This window comes from Schistocerca cancellata, chromosome 8 (genome assembly GCF_023864275.1).
Source record: "Schistocerca cancellata isolate TAMUIC-IGC-003103 chromosome 8, iqSchCanc2.1, whole genome shotgun sequence".
In the NCBI taxonomy this organism is placed as follows: domain Eukaryota; kingdom Metazoa; phylum Arthropoda; class Insecta; order Orthoptera; family Acrididae; genus Schistocerca; species Schistocerca cancellata.
In genome coordinates this window covers 498,653,012-498,675,575 of record NC_064633.1, presented here as the reverse complement: position 1 = coordinate 498,675,575, position 22,564 = coordinate 498,653,012, and the positions used below count along the sequence as shown (strand labels likewise).

Sequence of the window (22,564 nt, the reverse complement as noted above, 5' to 3'; positions counted from 1 at the left end):
AGGCCACATTTCATCCATCTGATGTCTATTTTGATGGCAAAGAATGTCAGAATATTAGCATTCATATGGTCAGTGACTCTTCTGTCATAATACCATTGCTTTCCATTTCTTTCAAATAAAGTTAATAGCATATTTAAAGACGAAGACTGAAAATATTAACAATATTTATTACTTTAGTGATGCTTCAGCTGCTCAATATAAGAATTTCAAAAATTCCATTGATTTATGCCTGCACAAAAAGGATTTTGGCATCACTGCCAAATGAAAGCTTTTTGGAACAAGCCACAGTAAATTGCCTTGTGATGATATTGGGGGAACAGAAAAAGGACATGCAGCCTGTACTACTCTGCAGGGGTCTTAAGTAACCAAATATTGACTCCATATGATTTATTCAAATTCTGTGATGATAGTAAATCTTTTTTATGTATCAAAAGAAGAAATTGAAAAAATCCACCTAGATCAAAAAACAAGGTTTACCATGGGACATACAGTATCTGGAACAAGAGAAAATCAATTGTAATCAGCTCAGAATAAGCAGAGTTTACAGTGATGCTACAGCATTCACAGTTAATGCCTTCGAAACAGATGAAGAAATTCCAGCAGTCTCAATTCCGAGTTTACAACCAGGACAGTATGTTACTTGTATGTATGGCAATTTTTGGTGGGTTGGAAATGTGAGATTTCACATGAACAACAAGACGTCCCCATCAGCTTTATGCACACACACACGGTCCTGCTCGTTCCTTCCACTGACCGACTGCTAAAGATACCTGCTGGATTCCTGAGCAACATATCATCACCAGGAAGACAATACAGCTATCCACAATCTGTCATTGACAAAATTGTAGAAGTGCTTAACCAAAAATTGAACTGACTCTTTAGTATTTTTGTTCTGCAAATTTGCTATGCTTTTTACTTTACTTGTTTTTATGTCATGTGTTAAATTAATGTTTGAAACTGAGTTATACATTCAAAACAATTAATTATGGGACTTAATGAGCAAAATACTTGACTTTTCAATCTCCTCGAAGTACTGAAATAACTTGTGAAATGTATTCTTACTCGTCAAGCTGGAAGATCCATAAATTAAACAGTATTTCTTTGAAAGCTTAAAGCATGCTTTTTCCAGCTGTAGCAAGAAAAAGAGGATTGAAGAAGACTCAGTTGAGATATTGCCCCCCAAAAATACCCTAAAATTTGCAATTAGAAAATTTTGGCCAACTTTGCAGATGCATATCTTTTCACCTGGGCATCCAGTGCTAGTTAAATTTGATTGATATATAGACTTCGTTGGTAGGAATAGCTATCTGAAGTTCTGGCATGATTGACTCATATGAAAAGTAGCAGTGGTCGATCAAACCATGGCTCTCAGAATTGTGTGACAATTTTTTTAGCCACTGTAGAGGCTTGTATCTATATTTAGGTATGGCTAAATCCCAAATTTTCACCATGATGTGATTCAGCATGAAAAATTGATGCGTAGGTGGGTAGCCTCTCTTTAAAATCCCCTAAGAATTCAACCACTGAAGATACTGAACTGAATTTTCGGTATGTAGCCACCAAAGACTGTATAGAACCTCCGCACCAAATTTCATTAAATTTGGAGGTGGCTGAGTGGGGACCTGTGGTCCCCTTGACATGGAATGACCCACATACTAAATATTGTCAATAAACAGACTCGCTCTTTCATACATTGTTTGGCCTAGAGGTAATATTTCATCTTAGAGTGTGTTTGTTGCTAAGACAAATTTTTGAAAATGAAAAAAAATTTGGAAAATAAGAAATCATCTGGAGCATATTCCTATGCTACTTGCTTTATACCGTTCAGTTTATTATTTCTGAGCAGTCTGAGTGTTTGGTTTCTTATTTCTTTCTGATTTTGGGGATTTCATAATTTTGTTTTTGAAAAGATTGCTGCTAGTGCTTCTCCCCATTCCCTTCCCCCTCTTTTTTTTCCAAACTGATTTGAAGGTTTCCTCTCCTGCACCATTCTCTTCATCTCAGAGTAGCACATGGACACAACATTGGAGTCAGCTGAATATGATGATACTGAGAGTCTGTTTCATCACATGACATTATCATGTGGCACATTTGGTCATACGTCCACAAACAGGAGTAGAACAGAACACTGACAACATTTTTTAGCAACTACATTATTTTTTGAAATGTAGGTTGTCATGACAGACTGATCTGTTGCGTAGCTCAGGGCCTTGGTTAGGTTGAAAGATGACAGTTAGGTTGAGAGTTGGAGCTGGGGAAATAGTATTGAAGGCTTTGTGTAATCCTAATCTTCTCTCTCTCTCTCTCTCTCTCTCTCTCTCTCTCTCTCTCTTTCTTTCTCTCTCTCTCTCTCTCTCTCTCTCTCTCTCTCTCTCTCTCTCTGTGTGTGTGTGTGTGTGTGTGTGTGTGTGTGTGTGTGTGTGTACCATCTGTCGTTTCCTCTAGGATTATTTCTTACTGTCAGAACTCATATCATGTTATGCTATCCTTTGTTATAGTAAGTATTTTCCACATATGTCTTTCTGTTGTGTTCCTGTTGAGAACCACCACTATCTTTATCTAATAAGACCAATTAATTTTCAACATCCTTCTTTAACACCAGGTCTCAGATGTTTTGATTCTCATCTTACCTGGGTTTCCCACCATACATGATTCATTTCCATACAATGTTGTTCTGGATGTACATACATAGAAATAGTCTTTCTTATGTTGAGGGAGTGTGTGTGTGTGTGTGTGTGTGTGTGTGTGTGTGTGTGTGTTCTGTCTATTTTTGACAGAGGCCTTGTTGGCCAAAAGCTAACTTTCCGACAGTCATTTTGTTGTGCCTTTCTGCGATTCAGCGTCCCCGCTACATGGTGAGTAGCAACTATCCTTTTCATTATATTGTTTCATTCAATCTTTGATTTTCCGTTGTTAAATTTGTTGCTTGTATCCACAACTTTTCTTCCGGTGAAATGTATTGCCGCCCCGTCATTGATGCAGCTGGAATTGGAATGGCTGCAGGTATCTGTTCTTCTGGAATCCAGCGTGTTTCTCTTCTAGCAGGCCAATAAAATGATTGAGCAGCTCCATGAGGATGCATGAAACTAATCAAGGCTTCTTTTTCTTTATATGAAACTTCACACATACTTTGTATTTCCATCATAAATACAAGCAACATGTTTAGGAGTAACTTAAGCATTTTGGTCAACATTTGCTATAAAGGGCAATGTATCATCAGGTACTCTATGTATCTGAAGTCACTTTTCACTAATTGGCACAAAATGGTGATGCTCTCTTATACCAGAAACTGTACATCTGTCCTCAAAATGCTTTTCTTGATCAGTTTTTGCAACTTCAGTAATTTCTTTTTTGCTGTAAATAAATTCCATGCTGTGCATATTTGCTTTGCAATATTCAAACAGATCAGTTGGTGTTAAGATTGGTTTTCGACTGAATGCTGGAGGCTACCTCTTGGTGCTAAATGCTTAACTGTGTCCCCAATTCCATCACATAGTGATTTCCCGTGGCTGCTTCCAAAGAATTCCATTCCACAGTAATGCCAAATCCTTCTGATGATGGAAAAGATTTAGGAAGTTCTTGAAATTTTCATACTGGGCAGCAGGACCGTCACTAAAATAATGAATATGCATAATTTCTGTGAAAGCGCACTTCAGGGGTTTGATCAAGTCAGTTAAAAACATATGCACTGCATCTGTACAATTTCAGAGATAATCACAGTAGCTGATGCTTTTTAGTTATTCATTATCATTGTAGTAAAATGGATGTAACATATATTGGGTATTTTCCAGTGAAATCCTTGAACTACATCTTGGACAACTAAAGAATTATTCTCAGCAAAATCCATTAATGTAATCAATTCTCCTAGTTTGAGATCTTCTTTAGTCAATTGCAAATGCTTACTCTGATGCTTTTCAATGCTGTGGTGAGTAGAAAGGGCCAAAAGTTTTGTAACTAATTCTCCAGTGAATCCTTCAGCTGCTGTTTCTCTGGTTTCAAGTGTATCTCTGTCAGTGGGAATCCATTGTTTAAACTGAATTGGATCCTCAGGATCAGTCTATGTAAAAACACTTACCAAATATTCCTTTAGAGCTTCTGTTATTGGACATGCTTCACAGCGATGAAGCATGCAATCCGTCTTTCCAAAATTACAGTCAGTTTTGCTCAGTAAAACTTTGTTATCATCTTTTATTGGACTGTGTGCCAAAACTAGTTTCACACTCTAATGTATTGTGCCGACGCAAACTGGATGTGAATCAGCTGCACGTACAGTCACACACCATGTTGGCCTTGATTCACAAAATTTGGAAAATCCAATTTCCAGTACATTTTATTGCAGTAAGCAACAAATCTTTCTTTTTTAAGTTGCTCAGAAACAGGTACTTTTGTTTTTGAACCTTTTCTCCACCTATTTGAACAGTAGTACAGTCCTTTTTACCTGGACAAATCCTTCATCATTAAAATTCTCTGTGACTCTTGCCTTCACAGTCTCAGAAAGCTTTTTCCCACATTTACCTTTGCTCTGTTCTAGTATTTCCTGTTCAGCTTTTAATTTTCTAGCCTTTCTTACCATTCTTTCTGGGACCCAAAAGCCTTCCATAGTATTTTTGATAGACCGTCTTAGGGAGCTAAGGTCAGAATTTGAATTTTCTCATTATGATTAGATGTATGTAATTTTACTTTAAATTCGTGAGTCAGCTAGCTGCAATCTAACAAGTGAAGTATTGCTTGCTTACACATGGGTGCTCCAGTTCACTGGGATCAAATCCTACAACTGCTGCAATTATCATAATAATTGCACCTTCAACTTGATACATTTTTCTCTTTGCATTCCTTGCACCTCTTTGTATTCCTTGCACCAATTTGTTAAAATTTTAATGGTGATATTCCAACAGCTGTTGAGCTTGCATTCAAATGGTGAGAAACATTAATCTCATCACCTTCATCCGATTGAGGTGTATCTTCCATTTGTGAATATTTCATTGTATCAAATTCTTTTCTATAGTATAGGCACAGTTTGTGGACTTGTTTAATATCAGACAATGTTATCCTTTTTAGCTGGTCAGATGTTTCCAAGTTGATTGAGTGCAAACTTTTTCATGCAGTTTGGTTTTTCATACCAAAAGGATTGTAGCACGATCTTTGCAAAAATTCAAAACTTTGTAGGACCAAAGCTGCATGATGGAAGCATAGCTGAGAATTTTCAGCTGTATGTAAACCACTGCATCAAGTAAGCAGTTCTTGTTGATCTAATGAAACTTTCAGTCCTTTTAAGGCACTGTGTGTCATTAAATGGCATGGGGAATCAGCATTTCTATAACTGCATGCATTGACTTGGATCTCGTTTCTCCATTTTAATGACGACTTGATAAGCTTCAGACACATACATCAAAATGTCGAGTTCTAAAGAAAGAAAAGAAAGAAAATTAATGAGTGTGTAGTTAGTATTGACAAAAGAACTATGTAGTAGCTTTTAGTACAGTTAAATGTAGCAATGAACTTATCATAAACCTGTTTAAATTTTTATTAATCACCAAATAAACAACACAATTAAAATTTAAACAATGAATACGTAATCAATAAAATGTCAATTTTTCACTTTACTCGGAGAGGCGCCAAAATGGAAATAAGAATTTCTAATAGAATGAAATGTGCTTTATTGACTGGTGTTAATTAATGTGTCCATTTTGAGACACACAACTTTGAACATGGGTATAATTTGGTATATTTACATTTTTTTAGAAAATTTGCAGGATGATAGCACAGTAATTAAACACACAAACTAGACCCTAATTTGTGAAATATCTAACAGCCAGACAGGCAATAGTTTGGCAAAAGACAAGGCCCATTGTGTCCTTTCCTCACTATGTATTCCTTGTTAAAGTATGAAGCAAATTTGTCACAACATGATTTGTTGCCCACTTCGAAATGAGATTATGCCAAAAGCATTGCTTTCTGAACTTTACTTGCATCATTTATGTGTTGAGCTCAGAAAGTTGAACAACTATGCCCAGAAGCAAGGGGCTTAGATTAAGAACAGTGGCATGCCGTTCAAGATTTCTTCGTGACTTTCCTGTCTCCAAAAAAGTGGTCTTCACAAAAATGGGTCTAGTAGCTCACTTCACAAAAATGGCTCTAGTACCTGAATCAAGTTACAGATGAACGTGAATCTTTGCGGAAGTTCATGCAGATCTCTCAGGTACAGACTATAAATTTCATCAAAATTGAAGATGGTGGTGCTGGGAGCATGTTCTAAACTAGGATACTTGACATGGAATGACCCATTATTATTGTCCCTTTCGTGTTCTTATGTATATTACCCATCCTTACCTGTAGTGCATACTTACTTAACTAAGGAATTCAAACATATTGCACCACAATTCATTGACATTGCCATGTGCTTTATCTAGACAGTAAAATCATAAGAAAGTTCAGTTTACTTAATTCTTGCCTCCATTATGAAGTATAATGTCAGAACTTTCTGTTGGTGCCTCTATCTCCCCTAAAGCCAACTGAACATCATCTAACAGACCACTAGTTTTCTCTTCCATTTTTCTGTACATTATACTGATCAGCAACTTGGCTGTATGAGCTATTTTCTGGATCATCTGAATGATATTCTTCCAAAAATTGTATTGTCTGTTGTCTCATAGATTCTATGCATGTAACCTGAATGCAGGCTTGTTTATCATTTCTCCCCAGTGTTTTTAGAAATTCTGCAGAAATGTTACTTGTGCCTTCTGCATTGTTTGATCGCAGGTTTTGTGAAGATTTGTCAAACTTTGATTGTAATATTCCAAATCAACACTCAGTTGTTCTTCTATCATACTATCAGGAGTTATCAGCCTTTGTAAAGGTCCTCAGAGTAATAGTCTTCCACCTATTCACTATCTCTCTCACATTTAACATAGAAGTTATTTTACACATTTGATAGTGACACTTATGCTTTTAATTTTCTGGAAGTTATCTTGAGTTTTCTGTATGTTTCATGTGTCCTAATGAGCCTTTGCTTTTCAGTTTTTCCATGGTTCAGCTGAGGCTGTTTTGCATTGTCTTCCTTCACTTCCTATTGATTTAATGTGTTTGTTACATATTGCTTTATTCCTTTCATTTCTTTGATTTTTTTATGTACTCCTTTAGTGGATCAACTGAAGTATTTCTTCAAATAATGGAAACTCAAGGTAGGAATATCAACAATGTAGGAAAAGGTAGACTGCAACTTATCACAAAGATAACATACTAAGTTGCAGACAGACAATTATGAAACACTTGCACTTCACACAAGGAAGCACACCTCACACACCCAACTGCCAACACCAGCAGCTTGGGCCAGCCTGGCAGAGTTGGCGGTCATGTGCACATGAGGTGTGCTTGCTTGGGTGAGTGAATGGTGTGTTTTTCTCTTTTTTCAGAAAAGGCTGTGGCTGAAAGCTTATGTATAAGTTATGCCTCTCGGCAACTTAGTGTGTTATCTTTATGGTAAGTAGCAATGTGCTCACACACACACACACACACACACACACACACACACACACACACAGCTGTTGTTACCCTTATTTCCTTAATATGAACTAAAGTTTGGTGGGGATAGTATGATAGTATATTTCAGGTGCAGAACTATTTAAACAAGTCATTATTCATTCTCGTTTGCATACTACGCATAATTATTACGAAGACATGTGCATTTTACTCTTGTAGATACAATTTAGGATTGGAAGTATACATGGACAGAATGTTATCTCATTGCATGAGTTGTTGCTTACTTTTTACAAAAAGCTGTAGAGCATAATGTGCTGATGGCATTTTATGTGGGTAACTCTTTTGTAGCCGGCCGAAGTGGCCGTGCGGTTAAAGGCGCTGCAGTCTGGAACCGCAAGACCGCTACGGTCGCAGGTTCGAATCCTGCCTCGGGCATGGATGTTTGTGATGTCCTTAGGTTAGTTAGGTTTAACTAGTTCTAAGTTCTAGGGGACTAATGACCTCCCATAGTGCTCAGAGCCATTTGAACCATTTAACTCTTTTGTGTAGTCCACCATTGGTATTCACTTCCCTATGTGGACCTACTGGATATCAAAATTGTTATTTGATCAGTTTTTCTTATGAGTACTATACTTTTTTACAAGTTAGCAGCAGTTACTTTTGTGTGTATTTGTGAACATGTTCACTCTCTCTCTCTCTCTCTCTCTCTCTCTCTCTCTCTCTCTCCCTGTCCCTCCCTCCCTCCCTGCTATCCTGTCTGTCTTCTGTGTTATTGAACCTAGATATATAAACCCTTTCACTCTTTGATGTTGTTCCTCATTTATTTTCATTGAAAAGGCATTCTGAAGGCAGAATAATTATCCTTCAAAACTCAGGCATTCCTTGCAATTAATGCTGCATCATCACCTTATGTCACCGCTTAGACTTGCCCTCTAATTGCATACCCTGTAGATTTGTTGGCATTTTTCTAATTATATTCTGTAGTGGTAAGTTAAATAGCAGTGTAGAAATCACCTATCCCTGTCACAGCCCCTCCATACATAGAACTCTCCTCAACTTTTTTTTTACCCTGCAGACTGTTGCTTTCAGTGTTACTTCTGGCAGCTCCACTAATTTTAGTGGGATCCTAAAATCATTCATACTAAGGAAAGTCTTATTTCTCTATAGACTATCACATGCTTGTTTAAAATCAATGTACGACTGACACAGTTGCTGGTCATACTCATAAAATTTCTGTAGCACTTGTCTCAGTAAAATTGTAGATATATTTCTCCTAAAATCAGCCTGATACTCTCCCAGTATCCCTCCCACTCTACATTCTGGTTGATAGGCCAAAATCTTACTAAACCCCTTACATATTGTAGCTAAGAATAATGAGCAGATCATTCCCAACTCCAGTCCTTACGCATTTCCTCCTTGATCCCTATTTCTTTTATTAATTCATTAACCACTATCTTCACCTTCCTCCCCCAAATTTTAATAACTTGGTCTGTATGCCATGTTCTCCTGCTACTGTATTATTCTTTAAGTTTTTAGTTGCATTCTTCACTTTCTCGAAGTCTGGTGGTTTGTCTCCCTGCTCATCTACTTTCAATTCTAATTCTAAATGTGGTTTCTCCCGTTCCTCATTCAATGTTTCCTCTCTGTTACATCTGCCCTTTCCACCAAATAACTCAGTAAAATGCTTTTGCCATTTTCCCTATGCTTTCGTTCTGGATACTTTCCCTGTTGTGTTCCTCTTTTCACCTAATCTTTTCGTTTCTTGCCTGAGCTTTCTCCTATCTGTATCTGATCCACATTAATTAATGATCTGTCTCTCCAGTCACCCCTCTGCAGCTACTAACTTCCATAATGTCTAGTGTGTGCCATTTATGTGTAATTATATGGTCTGTTCAGTTTTTTGGAGCTCAATTTGGTGATACCCTGGGGCACTTAATAATATCTTTCCTTGGACGCCATGTGCTTTTTACTTGTATAATCATCTCCTTCCCATTTGCAAAGTTCATCAGCCATAAGCTGTAGTCATTACTGACTTCATATAGGCCTTCTTTTCGTGTATGTTTCTTTATACTTCTTCTTTCCCTATTTTTGATTTAAGATCTGCAAGGTTCATTTTCACAAGTTGCCTTTGAAGTTCACTGGTTCTCTCCTGTAGTTTGGAGTAAAATGTATCATTCTCATCTTCACCTGCATCATCCACAGGGGCATAGGCACACATCATCGTAACATTAAAAAATTTTGCCCTGAATCTCAATGAACACAATTTACCACTGAAAATTACATTTGCCTACATAGGCCAAAGTATGAAAAAGTCATTACCATGATGGTATGTATCCCTTCCACTATTCATCACTATATGTTTGCCAGGTGCCATCATTCCCTGTCTTGTCCACTATATTTCTTGTAGTGCCCCTATTTTCATATATATAATAGAAGGAAACATTCCAGATGGGGAAAAAAATATATCTAAAAACAAAGATGATGTGACTTACCAAACGAAAGCGCCGGCACGTCGATAGACACACAGACAAACACAAACATACACACAAAATTCTAGCTTTCGCAACCAACGGTTGCTTCGTCAGGAAAGAGGGAAGGAGAGGGAAAGACGAAAGGATGTGGGTTTTAAGGGAGAGGGTAAGGAGTCATTCCAATCCCGGGAGCGGAAAGACTTACCTCAGGGGGGAAAAAGGACAGGTATACACTCTCACACACACACATATCCATCCGCACATACACAGACACAAGCAGACATTTGTAATTTTGTGTGTATGTTTGTGTGTCTATCGACCTGCCAGCGCTTTTGTTTGGTAAGTCTCAAAAGCGCTGGCAGGTCGATAGACACACAAACATACACACAAAATTCTAGCTTTCGCAACCAACGGTTGCCTCGTCAGGAAAGAGGGAAGGAGAGGGAAAGACAAAAGGATTTGGGTTTTAAGGGAGAGGGTAAGGAGTCATTCCAATCCCGGGAGCGGAAAGACTTACCTTAGGGGGAAAAAAGGACAGGTATACACTCGCACACACACACATATCAATCCACATATACAGAGACACAAGCAGACATTTGTAAAGGCAAAGAGTTTGGGCACATATTGTCAAATGATCTTTCACAGCACCCAAAGAAATTCTGGTTGTATGTAAAACTATTAGTGGCACCAAGGTTAGTGTCCAGTCCCTAGCAAATGAGACAGGAACTGAAATTGAGGGTAGCAGAGCAAAAGCTGAAATGCTTAACACCATAATCAAATGTTCCTCAACAAAGGAAAACACAGGAGAATAGCCCCAATTTAATCATCGTACCACTGAAAAGAAGAGTATTAGTGTCAGTGGTGTTGAGAAAGAGCTGAAATCATTAAAATTGAATAAAGCTCCAGGGCCTGATGGAATTTGTCAGATTCTATACTTAATTTGTGGCTGAGCTAGATCCTCTTCTAACTATAATCTATCATAGATCCCTAAAACAAAAACCCATGCCCAGTTCTTACAAAAAAGCCCAGGTCACATCCATCTAAAAGAGGGGTAGTAGAAGTGATCCACAAAATGACCATCCAATATCCTTGACATCAACTTACAGAATCCTAGAACATATTTTGATCTAACATAATGAGATATCTCGAACAGAATGACCTCCTCAATGCCAGCCAGCATGGATTTTGAAAACATCATCGTGTGAAAACCAGCTCACACTTTTCTCACACGACATACTGAAGGCTTTGGATAACACAGTAGATGCTGTATTTCTTGATTTCCAAAAAGCATTTGACTGTACCAAACCTATTTATTGTCAAAAGAATGATCATATGAGGTATCAAGTGAAATTTGTGACTGTATTGAAGACTTTTTAGTAGTGAGGATGCAATGTATTATCTTGGATGGTGAGTCATCATCAAATGCGAAAGTAACTTTGGGCGTGCCCCATGGAAGTGTGTTGGGACCCTTGCTGTTCATGTTTATTTTGATGACCATGCAGACAGTATTAATAGTAAAATCAGATTTTTTTTGCAGATGATGCTGTTATCTGTAATGAAGTACTTGCTCTAAATGTTCACAAATGTAAAATTTTGTACTTCACAAAATTAAAAAAACATAGTACCCTATGACTATAATATCAGTGAGTCACTGTTGGAATCAGCCAACTTGTACAAATACCTGGGTGTAACACTTTGTAGGGATATAGGTTGACTCTTACGCAGAAGATTACAGCAACCAGCCACTTTTTAAAATTCTGTTTATTTATCTAAACAGCGCCGTTACCGGTTTCAAACCGATAGGTTCATCCTCAGACGGCTAGTTCACATTTTACATTACATTTCGTGTTTTGTTTCTCCACCTGACGAAACTTTCTTGGGGGTGGCAATGCCCTACAACCAAAACAAGATGTGAGACAATGTCTTTTTAATTGTAATTGTGCCTCACAGTGATTTTAAGTGATGTAAACAAATTATTATTATTATTATTATTATTATATGGAAACTGTTCCAGTTACTTAAAATGAAGAATCCTCGCCATTACGTTCCAATGCAGGTTGCTTATCATTTTGCAACATCCAAAAGTGTATAACACACTTTATTGTGTATATATGTGCACATAATGTAACACACCACTTACACACTTAGAAGTTTTGTCACATGGAGGTATGCATACAAAGATAGCGATATTACAACCATAACAATGCCAAAGACTTCCACTCTCAGAGATATTGCATTATATACAGTAGAAATTTACAAATTGCTAATGTTATGTTACTTACTATTTACATTGAAAGAGAACTGATTAAAATTAAGATAAACAAATACAGCAGTCAGTTCTGCAGTGATATAATGGTATACATTGGAACAAAAGTAAATGATAAGGGCCAGACGTACATAAATAAATGTTACAACCATGGGCACGGACATATTATGGCATATGTCAAAAGCAAAGTAAATGGGTTGGGATGGATGTCCATATATAAATATTACAAAAGTGGACCTTTTCTTATTTTTTACTTTAAATTGGAAAGCAGGTGAATGAAATTTTGAAGAAGGGATGCATTGGCTAACTCGGTTTGTTCATTGAAGAGATTTTGACGTGATTTGCTTTTATGTACCTATATTTCAATCTCCTCGAGCAAATTCATAAGGCCACCTTTCTCAGCATGGTGCAATACTTGTACATGGAATTCAGTGTTCTTTATTCCATGATTGTTGGTAGCTGTGTGAATGGCAAATGTGGAATCTGAAATGTTATTCAAACGTATGGCAGCTATATGCTCATCGAACCGTGTCTCAATGCTTCTTCCAGAGTTTGTATATGCCACACTTTTTCTCTGGAGGGTTGTTATTTTTTTAAGTTGTGAACCGATAACTGCAGGAGTTTGTGCATTTTTAAATAGGTTGCTTATTTTATAGGATATGCTCCCTAAGAAAGGTAGTGCAACATATTGTCTGCTCTTTTCCATCGTGTCTTGTGTAAGTTGCATGGTTGTCTGGTGCACAATTTTGTTCACTGATGGTTTTTGGATTTTTTTGAGACAGTTCGTCTATAATGAGACGGCTGTATCCATTGTTTGAGGCTATTGTTAATGACACTGATTTCTTTTTCTTTTTAACTTGCTTAAGAGGAATTTTGTGTAGGCAGTTTAGTGTGAATCTAAAAGTGTCAAAGAGATGCTGAAGGAACTGAACTGGAAGACTCTTAAAGACAGACATAAGCTGTCCCAAGAAAGTCCATTAACAAAAAAAGTATCAAGAAATGGCTTTAAATGATTACTCTAGGGATAAACTGCAACATTCTATGTATCACACACATAGGGATCTTGAGGATAAGATTAGAATAATTACTGCATGCAAAAGACATTCAAACAGTCATTTTCCTGCGCTCTACACATCAAAGGAACAGGAAGAAACACTAATAACTGATACAGTGGGGCGTACCCTCTGCCATGCACCTCATAGTGGTTTCCAGAGCATAGATGTAGATATAGATATAATAGAGGGAAACATTCCACGTGGGAAAAATATATCTAAAAACAAAGATGATGTGACTTACCAAACGAAAGTGCTGGCAGGTCAATAGACGCACAAACAAACACAAACATACACACAAAATTCAAGCTTTCGCGACCAACGGTTGCTTCGTCAGGAAAGAGGGAAGAAGAGGGAAAGACGAAAGGATGTGGGTTTTAAGGGAGAGGGTAAGGAGTCATTCCAATCCCGGGAGTGGAAAGACTTACCTTAGGGGGAAAAAAGGACAGGTATACACTCGCACACACACACACATATCCATCCGCACGCTCAATCTCCACTAATTTCTAATTTCAATTTGCCGCCGCGCATACCTCACCTGTCTTTCAACAACATCTTTGCCTCTGTACTTCCGCCTCGACTGACATCTCTGCCCAAACTCTTTGCCTTTATAAATGTCTGCTTGTGTCTGTGTAATTGTATCTCATATAGGATGGGGGGACTCTGTAGGTGAGAAGAGCCAACCATCCCCAGGGCAGTAAACAACAAGGGAAAATTCTGGTGCTCCGAGGTGGGGCTGGGCATGAGGCTAACAACCTCTCGTCGTAAAGTTGAATTTATCCTAATGGAAGTAGATGTAAGAAAGCATTTACTGTTTGGAGAACACCTAATAAATATCTAAAAACATAAGTTCCATGAATGAGCCTTAAGCTTTAAACAATCCTTATTATTGTTTTCAAGTCTCAAGCCAGTGGTGTGGACAGTCCAGCTTGAACAAGTTTCATGTTTTTAGCAAATTTCATCGACTTCAAATATGCAACAGAAACCCACAAGTTGCTGTTAACTAATACAGGCTTTAGGGGGAACAGAAGGTACTGCTTTCAAATTTTTAGTAAAGAATTGTGTGTGATGAGTTTACCAATTGATGACACATTTTGAAATTTTTAATTTACTTATTTTGTAATTTGAGGGATTCCATGTTGAGGGTGGAGACTTCTTCCATATTTTGGGATGGTTATATCATGATTTTAAAGTATTTTCTACATTTTGTGAGATCTGACATCTAAAAAACTTTGTAGCACTTTTTATATTTTTGTGCTTTCCTTAGTGACGTATGTTGCAATGTCCGTGTTTTACTGAACTGATTTTGGCACATTATTTGCTGTGTGTTTTATTTACTAGTGTACGTGTATTAAGTGGTTACACTGTCACTGAGTTCTAAATCTTTCCCTACCATTAGTATTTGATCCTGCCTATTGCAATCCATGGTGTCTCCTATTATCTGCAACTAATGTCAGTACTTGGTTTTAAAATTAATTTATTGTATTTATTTCTCCTTGTGGTTGGCTTGTTGTGCATATCACTTACCTGTAGCTCATGAAGGTGAATGTGGTGAGTATATATAGTGTTCTACTAATGACGACGATAAAACTTGACACTATTGGCAAATAGTCACCTCTTCTCGAATAGCACCAGGAATACTGATGAGCTTAATGACCGAGGTGACAGAAAGACCACCATCAAAGATGTGAATATGCTGTCTCTACTGCTGCGAGATTTGAAGTGTAACCCAGGACATTAATCTGGTCAAGTGATCAGAACTTTTACTCTACAACTTCTTCTAACTTCGTGCAACTCAAGAGTCGCCACGAAGCGCATATACAGAGTGGCCAGAAACAGTCTGAAAAGCTTGTAAGGGTCTTGCAGGGGAGGCTGTGCTGAGAAGTAATTGTTAAGAAAAAATTCTATATGTTACGCTGTTTCAGAGTTATTTAGCATTGAAGTTTGCCAGTCAGATCGTCGCATGTGCAAATGCAAGCAACCTGCCAGAGACAATGTTGCCAGACTTGTTTTTCATTTGGTTTCCTCAAGCTGAACAAACATAACTTTTGCTCACCTACCTTAAATTTATCACTTCTGAAAAAGGCACATTTTAACTGGTAATGGGCATTTGAACAAGTGGTAACTTGTGGGCCCTATGATGTCTGTGCATTACTTTATTTTAGCCCATACACGTACTTGAATTTGCACGCGCATGCAAAGACTTGATTGGCTAACATCAGTGCTAATTAATTCACAAATTGTGCAACATATTGAATATTTTTTGTAACAATTATTTCTCAGTGCTACTTGGCCTGCGATACCCTCACAAGGTTTTCAGACTGTTTCTGACCACTTTGTTGTGTTTCTCCTTACAACCACGAAATAACTATGAAGTATGTGCCACAATGATTTAAATGCTGGTTCAAAAACTATATTATTTGCTAATGAATCAAGTATACTACTCAAGGGTCTAAACTCAGCCTTAATAGACAGCTGGGATGATACCTGAACAACCTGTTCTTACAGTCAGTCTCGTTATTTCTGTGTACTCTTTTGTCTGTGGATGTTATAATTTTGATACTGAGGGCAGGCCATCAGTAACCTTAAAAATAAAGTAATAATTGGTAGACAGACAGAGGAAAGAGAAATGATTACTGTTGATGTATTGAACTTTTTTTCAAACAGAAGCTGTTCACATTGGCACTTCGTCACTTAAGCTGTGGTGTGAAAGGCCTGTTTTTGATGTATCATAAAACATTCTTTTGTTGCAAAGAAATGGGAATGTTTGGTTGTGTAACAGTAATTATTACTATTGTATTTGCTTGTTCACGTTCATCGTTTTGTCATTTTGGTGAGAGGAAATCTGCCCTCAATCACCATATTCATTATGGCTATTGTTTATCATGTAAGTAATAACAATTTACAGTTACTGTGATTCTGAATATAAAGAATATGATCAGTAAAGTTCATCGTTACCCATGGCACAACAGCAGATCTCATACATCCAAAATAACCATAAATACAAACTGAAGCTTTTATACCTATGTCCGTAAAAGAGCAGAAACACAATGTTCAAAAATTTTCAGTTAGTAACAGTTACTTTACCCTATTCCTCCATAAATAATTATCAATATCTGTACAAGGACTGATTCTTTGCTGATTGGAACAGTTAACAGAGCTAGGATAAAGGCAGCCACCCACCTGTAGCTAATTAATTAATTGATTGATTGTTTTATTGGTCCGTTTCATGATTTTTGTACATACTTACAAACTGATATTGGAGGGATAAATTTTTGTGAGATGATGATATGAAACAACATGAATTTATGTGATAATTACAAATTTATGAGGGTGGTTTTAAAAGTTCTGATGGAGCCATATCAGGTGAATGAGGCAGGTGTGGCAACAATTTGTACCTTAGTTCGTGTAATTTTGGCTTGGTGACGGCACATGTGTGCAGCACGCATTGTCTTGATGGAAGATGACTTTCTTCCTTGCTAAACCTGGCCTTTTTTTTTCACTTATCTTTTGGTGCAATTTGTCCAGGAGGTCAGCATAGAATTCTCCAATAATTGTTTGCCCAGTGGGGAGATAATCTACAAACAGAATCCCCTTCGTATCCCAGAACACTGATGCTGTGACCTTTCTCGCCGAAGGAATTGTCTTTGCTTTCTTTGGTGGAGGAGAATCAGCATGTTTCCACTGCTTTGACTGTTCTGTCTCTGGGGTAAAGTAGTGCACCCAAGTTTCATCTGTAGTCGCAAACCAGCACAAAAAATTTTCCAGAATGAGATTTTCACTCCGCAGCGGAGTGTGCGCTGATACGAAACTTCCTGGCAGATTAAAACTGTGTGCCGGACCGAGACTCGAACTTGGGACCTTTGTCTTTCACGGGCAAGTGCTCTACCAACCGAGTTACCCAAGCACGACTCACGCCCTTTCCACATAGCTTCACTTCTGCCAGTACCTCATCTCCTACCTTCCAAACTTTACAGAAGCTCTCCTGTGAAAAAATCTTGTTTATTTCTCCTAAAACAGGCCAAACATTGTTCCAATATGTCCATTCTCATGCATTTTTAATCCACTGTCAAGAGTTGCGGCACCCATCTTGCAGATATTTTTTTCATTTCTAATTCTTCAGTTAAAATGTGATATACCCCTTCAGATTACGTCTGGCAAGCATGAGCAATTTCACGCACTTTCAATTGGTGATCCTCCATGACCATTTTGTGCACTTTTGCAATGATTTCTGGAGTAGTGACACATCTTGGCTGGCCACTGCATGGATCATCATCTAAGCTCTTCCAACCAAATTGAAATTCATTTGTCCTCTTGGCAACAGTTGAATATGAAGAAGCAGAGTCCCCCAGTGTATTCTGGAAATTGGCATGAATGTCCTTTGCTTTCATACCTTTCTTTATAAAGCACTTAATCACTGTTTGAAGCTCAGTTTTTTTCCATCTTCGCAAATCGCTATGCGGGAACAACAACAGAGGCATATCAACGCCACAGCTCTTCCAGGAGCACTGATGCGGCACGTGTTTACAGGCAGCAGGTTAGTGAATATAAAGTGAACAACTCATTGCATTAGAGCTGATCTCTCATGGTGATTGCGAGAACTTTTCAACCACCCTCGTGTATCTATTACAATATAAATAAGTTTATATACATAAAACTGTGAAAAAATGCGTACATTCATATTACTGTCTTCATGCTCTTCTCAAGAACAGTTTTCTGGTTGAAAAGCAAGAGGCTCCATGTCAGGGTGATTTCCGCCAGGGTCGATCTACCACTGATGATCTTGTGTCCCTCGAGTCAGCCATCTGAACAGCCTTTTCCAGACGCCAACACCTGGTTGCCATCTTTTTTGATTTATGAAAAGCGTATGACACGACCTGGCAACATCATATCCTTGCCACATTGTACAAGTGGGGTCTCTGAGGCCTGCTCCTGATTTTTATCCAGAATTTCCTGTCACTTCTTACTTTCTGTGTCCAAGTTGGTGCCTCCCATAGTTCCATCCATATCCAGGAGAGTGGTGTCCCGCAGGGCTCTATTGATTGTATCTCTACTTTTAGTGTCCATTAATGGTCTAGCAGCAGCTGTAGGGCCATCCGTCTCACCCTATCTGTGTGCAGACAACTTCCAACTTCTGCATTTCGTACTGCTCCACCAGTACTGGTGTTGCTGAGCGGCACCTACAGGGAGCCATCTGCAAAGCACAGTCATGGGCCCTAGCCCACAGCTTCCAGTTTGCGGCTGCAAAGTTGTGTGTTATGTCGGCATTGTCCGTTCATTTGGAACCAGAACTTTACCTTAATGACTATCCACTCACTGTATTGAAGACATCGATTGTTAGGACTGGTTTTTGATGCCAGATTTACTCAGCTTCTTTACCTTCATGAGCTTAAGCGGAAGTGCTGGCAGCACCTAAGTGCCCTCTGCTGTCTGAGCAACACCAACTGGGATGCAGATCACTCTACGCTACTGCAGCTCTACAGAGCCCTTGTTCAATCGGCCTTGACTATGGGAGTCTGTTTTATGGTTCGGCGGCACCCTCAGCGTTGCATTTACTGAACCCAGTGCACCACTGTGGCGTTTGCCTAGCGACAGGAGCTTTTAGGAAGAGTCCGGTGACCAGCATCCTGGTGGAGGCCGGTGTACCTCCGTTGAAGGTTAGGCATGTACAACTGCTGGACAGTTACGTTGCACATGTTCATAGTTCTCCTGCACATCCGAATTAATGTCTCCTCTTCCCACCTATGGCGGTTCACCTCCCGCATCGGCAGCCCAGGTCAGGACTTCCAATTGCAGTTCGTGTCCAATCCCTTCTTTCCGAACTGGAATCCTTGCCTTTACCACATATACTTGAGGTCCATTTACGTACACCTCCATTGTGTACACCTAGGCCGCAGCTTCACCTGGACCTTTCACATGGCCCTAAGGACTAAGTTAATCCTGTGGCTCTCCACTGCCACTTCCTCTTGATTCTTAACATGTACCTAGGCCATGAAGTGGTTTGCACTGACGCTCGAAGACTTAGTGAACAGCATTCTTTGCCCGATGGCTGCAGTGTTTTCATTGCCGACCTGGTGGCTACATCTCGTGCTTTTCAGCACATCTGTTCATGCCCTGGGGAGTAATTTTTTCTGTGTACCGACACCTTGAGCAGCTTACAAGCTATTGACCATTGCTACCCTTGTCATACTTTGGTAGCGACCATCCAGGAGTCCATCTATGCCCGGGAACGGTCCAGTCGTTCAGTGATGTTTGTCTGAAGCCCAGGTCATGTCGGGGTCATGGGCAACAAACTTGCCGACAGGCTACATGAAAACCACTTATGGAGATCAGCTTCTCTGCAGCTGACCTGCATTCAGTACTGCGCCCCAAGGTTTTTCGGCTTTGCGAGGTGGAATGGCATAACCTCAGTATGCACAACAAACTGCATGCCATTAAGGCGACTACAAATGTGTGGAAGACCTCCAAGTGGGTCTCTCACAGGGACTCTGTGGTTCTCTGTCGGCTCCGCATTGGCCACGCTTGGGTGACACATGGCTACCTCCTGCGCCGTGATGATCCACCTCAGTGTTGGTGCGGCACCCGACTGACAGTGGCCCATATCTTGGTGAGCTGTCCTTTGGCTGCCCTGCGACGGACTCTTCCATTACCAGACTCGTTGCCTTTAGTTTTAGCTGACAACGCCTCATCAGCTAATTTAGTTTTACGTTTTATATGTGTGGTGGGTTTTATCATTATGTATAAGTTTCCACACATGTTCTTTGTCCCTTTGTGTTCTCCACTCCAATGCTTTTAGGCTGGATGTTTTAATATGTCGCATAGTGGCTGGCTTTTCCTTTTTATTCTCATGGTCAGCCAGACACAGTCATCTGCTCTCTTGTTTTTATCCCTTCTACCTGTTTCTTTTCCTGTTTTGTCCATAGTAGTGTTGGTTGTCCTTCTGTCATTCTTCTGGTTGTTCCATTCTCCTGTTATTGTGCTGTACATCTCCTTTCTTTTCTTGTTTCCCTTGTGTAATTATTTTACCGGAAACAAGGGACCGATGACCTCGTAGTATGGTCATCCCCCCACCCTCTCCTTTAAACCAACCAACCATCTTTTGTTAGCAGCACCATATGAGTCAGGCAGGTTTTGTCCTTCTGATCTGCTCCTCTTTCCACAGTGTTGTTACTTCACAGGAGACTTCTTTTGCGTTCTAGCTGCTGCTTGCCCGTCTTCTGTGAAAGCAGAGAATAAAAGCTTGGCTAACAATACCTTGGAGGTAAAGTTTATTTTCTGTATAAAATGTATTGAGTTCCATGCAGTAGCTGGGCTCTTTCTGATACTTTTCCATGACATTTGAAAAAAGGTGAAAGACATAATTTAGGCATTCGTTTATTAGATGCTCAGTAGATAGTTTTCATGAATAAATGCATTGGAGATTTCCAAGAGACTCACACCAGTTACCCTCACATCCAGGTGCTAAAGGCACAAGGTAAGAACCAAGTCTACTGGTATCTTTTGTTTGTTTTTATTTACAGCAGTTGGTTTTCAATTATAAGAAAATTCTCCGTTGCTCAGTGACATAGTGGTGTCCATTGGAAAAGCAACTGACATTGTGAAATAAAAACCTGGAAAGTCAAAACTAAGTATCATTTTATGTACAATCTGTTATTCATTATTCATAAAATAGAATACTGGTATCTTCTTCGGGGCTGCCACACACATTTGTCAAACAAACAAGTAAATAGACTTTCATTTAATAGTAACGATAGAATTAATCCCCTAAGACGATACCAAAATAAACTGCCCACAAAAGTATCATTATTTTAGATTTTCATTTTCTAATAGTTTTTGTTATATGTTTGTTATTTAATTGTTATTTTTTGGTTTCAGTATGCAATGAAAAAACCTCAAGCAGTTATGTTAAGTAAGAAGCACGATATCCTGCCATTTGAAAACATTGTTCCTGTTGAAGATTTTGCAAGGAAGTATAACACAAATCTTTTTGTGTTTGGTTCACATAATAAGAAGAGACCTAATAATTTAGTGTTAGGTTTGTATGCATGCTAATTTGTATCAATTAATAATATTTGTGGGAAAGTAAAATGGATCATTGGACTTGCCATTTAGTGTTGTGTTCAGAATTGGTGTGAGCACATATTTGTGCTAATGAAACATAATTAAAAAATGGACTTAACTCATTTTATCTGTCACTGAAGTATCAAGAGGAAGGAAGAACCTGTGGCAATTCTGCCTCTTACACAAAAGATACCTATATAAATATACATACAGGTTTACTTTCCCTGGGCAACCCCATTGCAAATTTTTTTGCAATAGGGTTGCCCAGCTAAGTAAAAGTTTGCAATTTAATTATGAGAAACTGGAATAGGTGGAAGACCGATAAACACACAAACCAACCCTGATATTTAAAAGTATCTTCTTCAGCAGAAGGAAATGACATGGATAAAATAAATATAAAAGTAAAGAAAGGCCATTCAGTTTTTTCTTTCTCATTCAGGTGTTGGATAGAAGGAAAAAGTCACTCTGACTGTAGTCCTCCTCTGAATGTAGGGTCTCTCTCTCTTTTTTTCGTCCACATATTCTCCTCCTTGGCACAGAGTTAACAGCATCTTCTTTTTTCCTCTTTGATCTGAATTGCTTTTCTTTTCTTTAATGTTACACACACACACACACACACACACACACACACACACACACAGAATAAAACCTAATTTAAAAAGTGTTTTATTTGCAGTAACATTCTCCTCATGGAATACAAACTAAAGCTCTGCAGCAATATGTACTTCAGTTTAAAATGAAATTTATGTGACAGTGCTTGTTATAACAGTGAGTATAAATGAAATTAATCATTATCAACACTACCATTCTAAATGCATTGTACTTCTTTTGTGGCCAATGTAACACAGCAATTACTTGTTTAATTCCTCAAGTGGTTATCATCATTTAAGTTCCTTATTGACTCACATTTATTCTAGAACTTTTTTTCCAATGAGAATTCACATAATTTAACATATTGTATTCATGATACCTTTGCAAAACAAAACAAAAACACAAATAATATCGAGATAGCAAATAATTCTGCCCATAAATATATAATAATTATCAGTAGCCTGGCCTTCTACTTTTTATTCACTTCATCATTTGTGATAGTTTGAAAAGAGAATCATAAATCACACTATTACGGATTAAGACTTTTCTCCAGTTTGAGTGACAAAGCTGCTGTCAGAGTGGCATCTGTTTGGCACAATTATGTCACTGGCCACTAAAACTTGGTTTTCCTTTCTGTATTTCTC

The 22,564-nt window shown here is 38.5% G+C and overlaps 1 protein-coding gene across 1 annotated transcript in view; it reads left to right on the top strand.

Moving 5' to 3' along the window:
- Window positions 1-22,564, top strand: part of LOC126095115 (ribosome production factor 2 homolog) — a 54,949-nt gene that overhangs the window by 9,878 nt on the left and 22,507 nt on the right. The window contains exon 3 of the mRNA XM_049909824.1: window positions 21,144-21,303. Within this exon, the coding sequence (XP_049765781.1) occupies window positions 21,144-21,303 (160 nt within the window). The remainder of the gene's footprint in view (window positions 1-21,143; window positions 21,304-22,564) is intronic.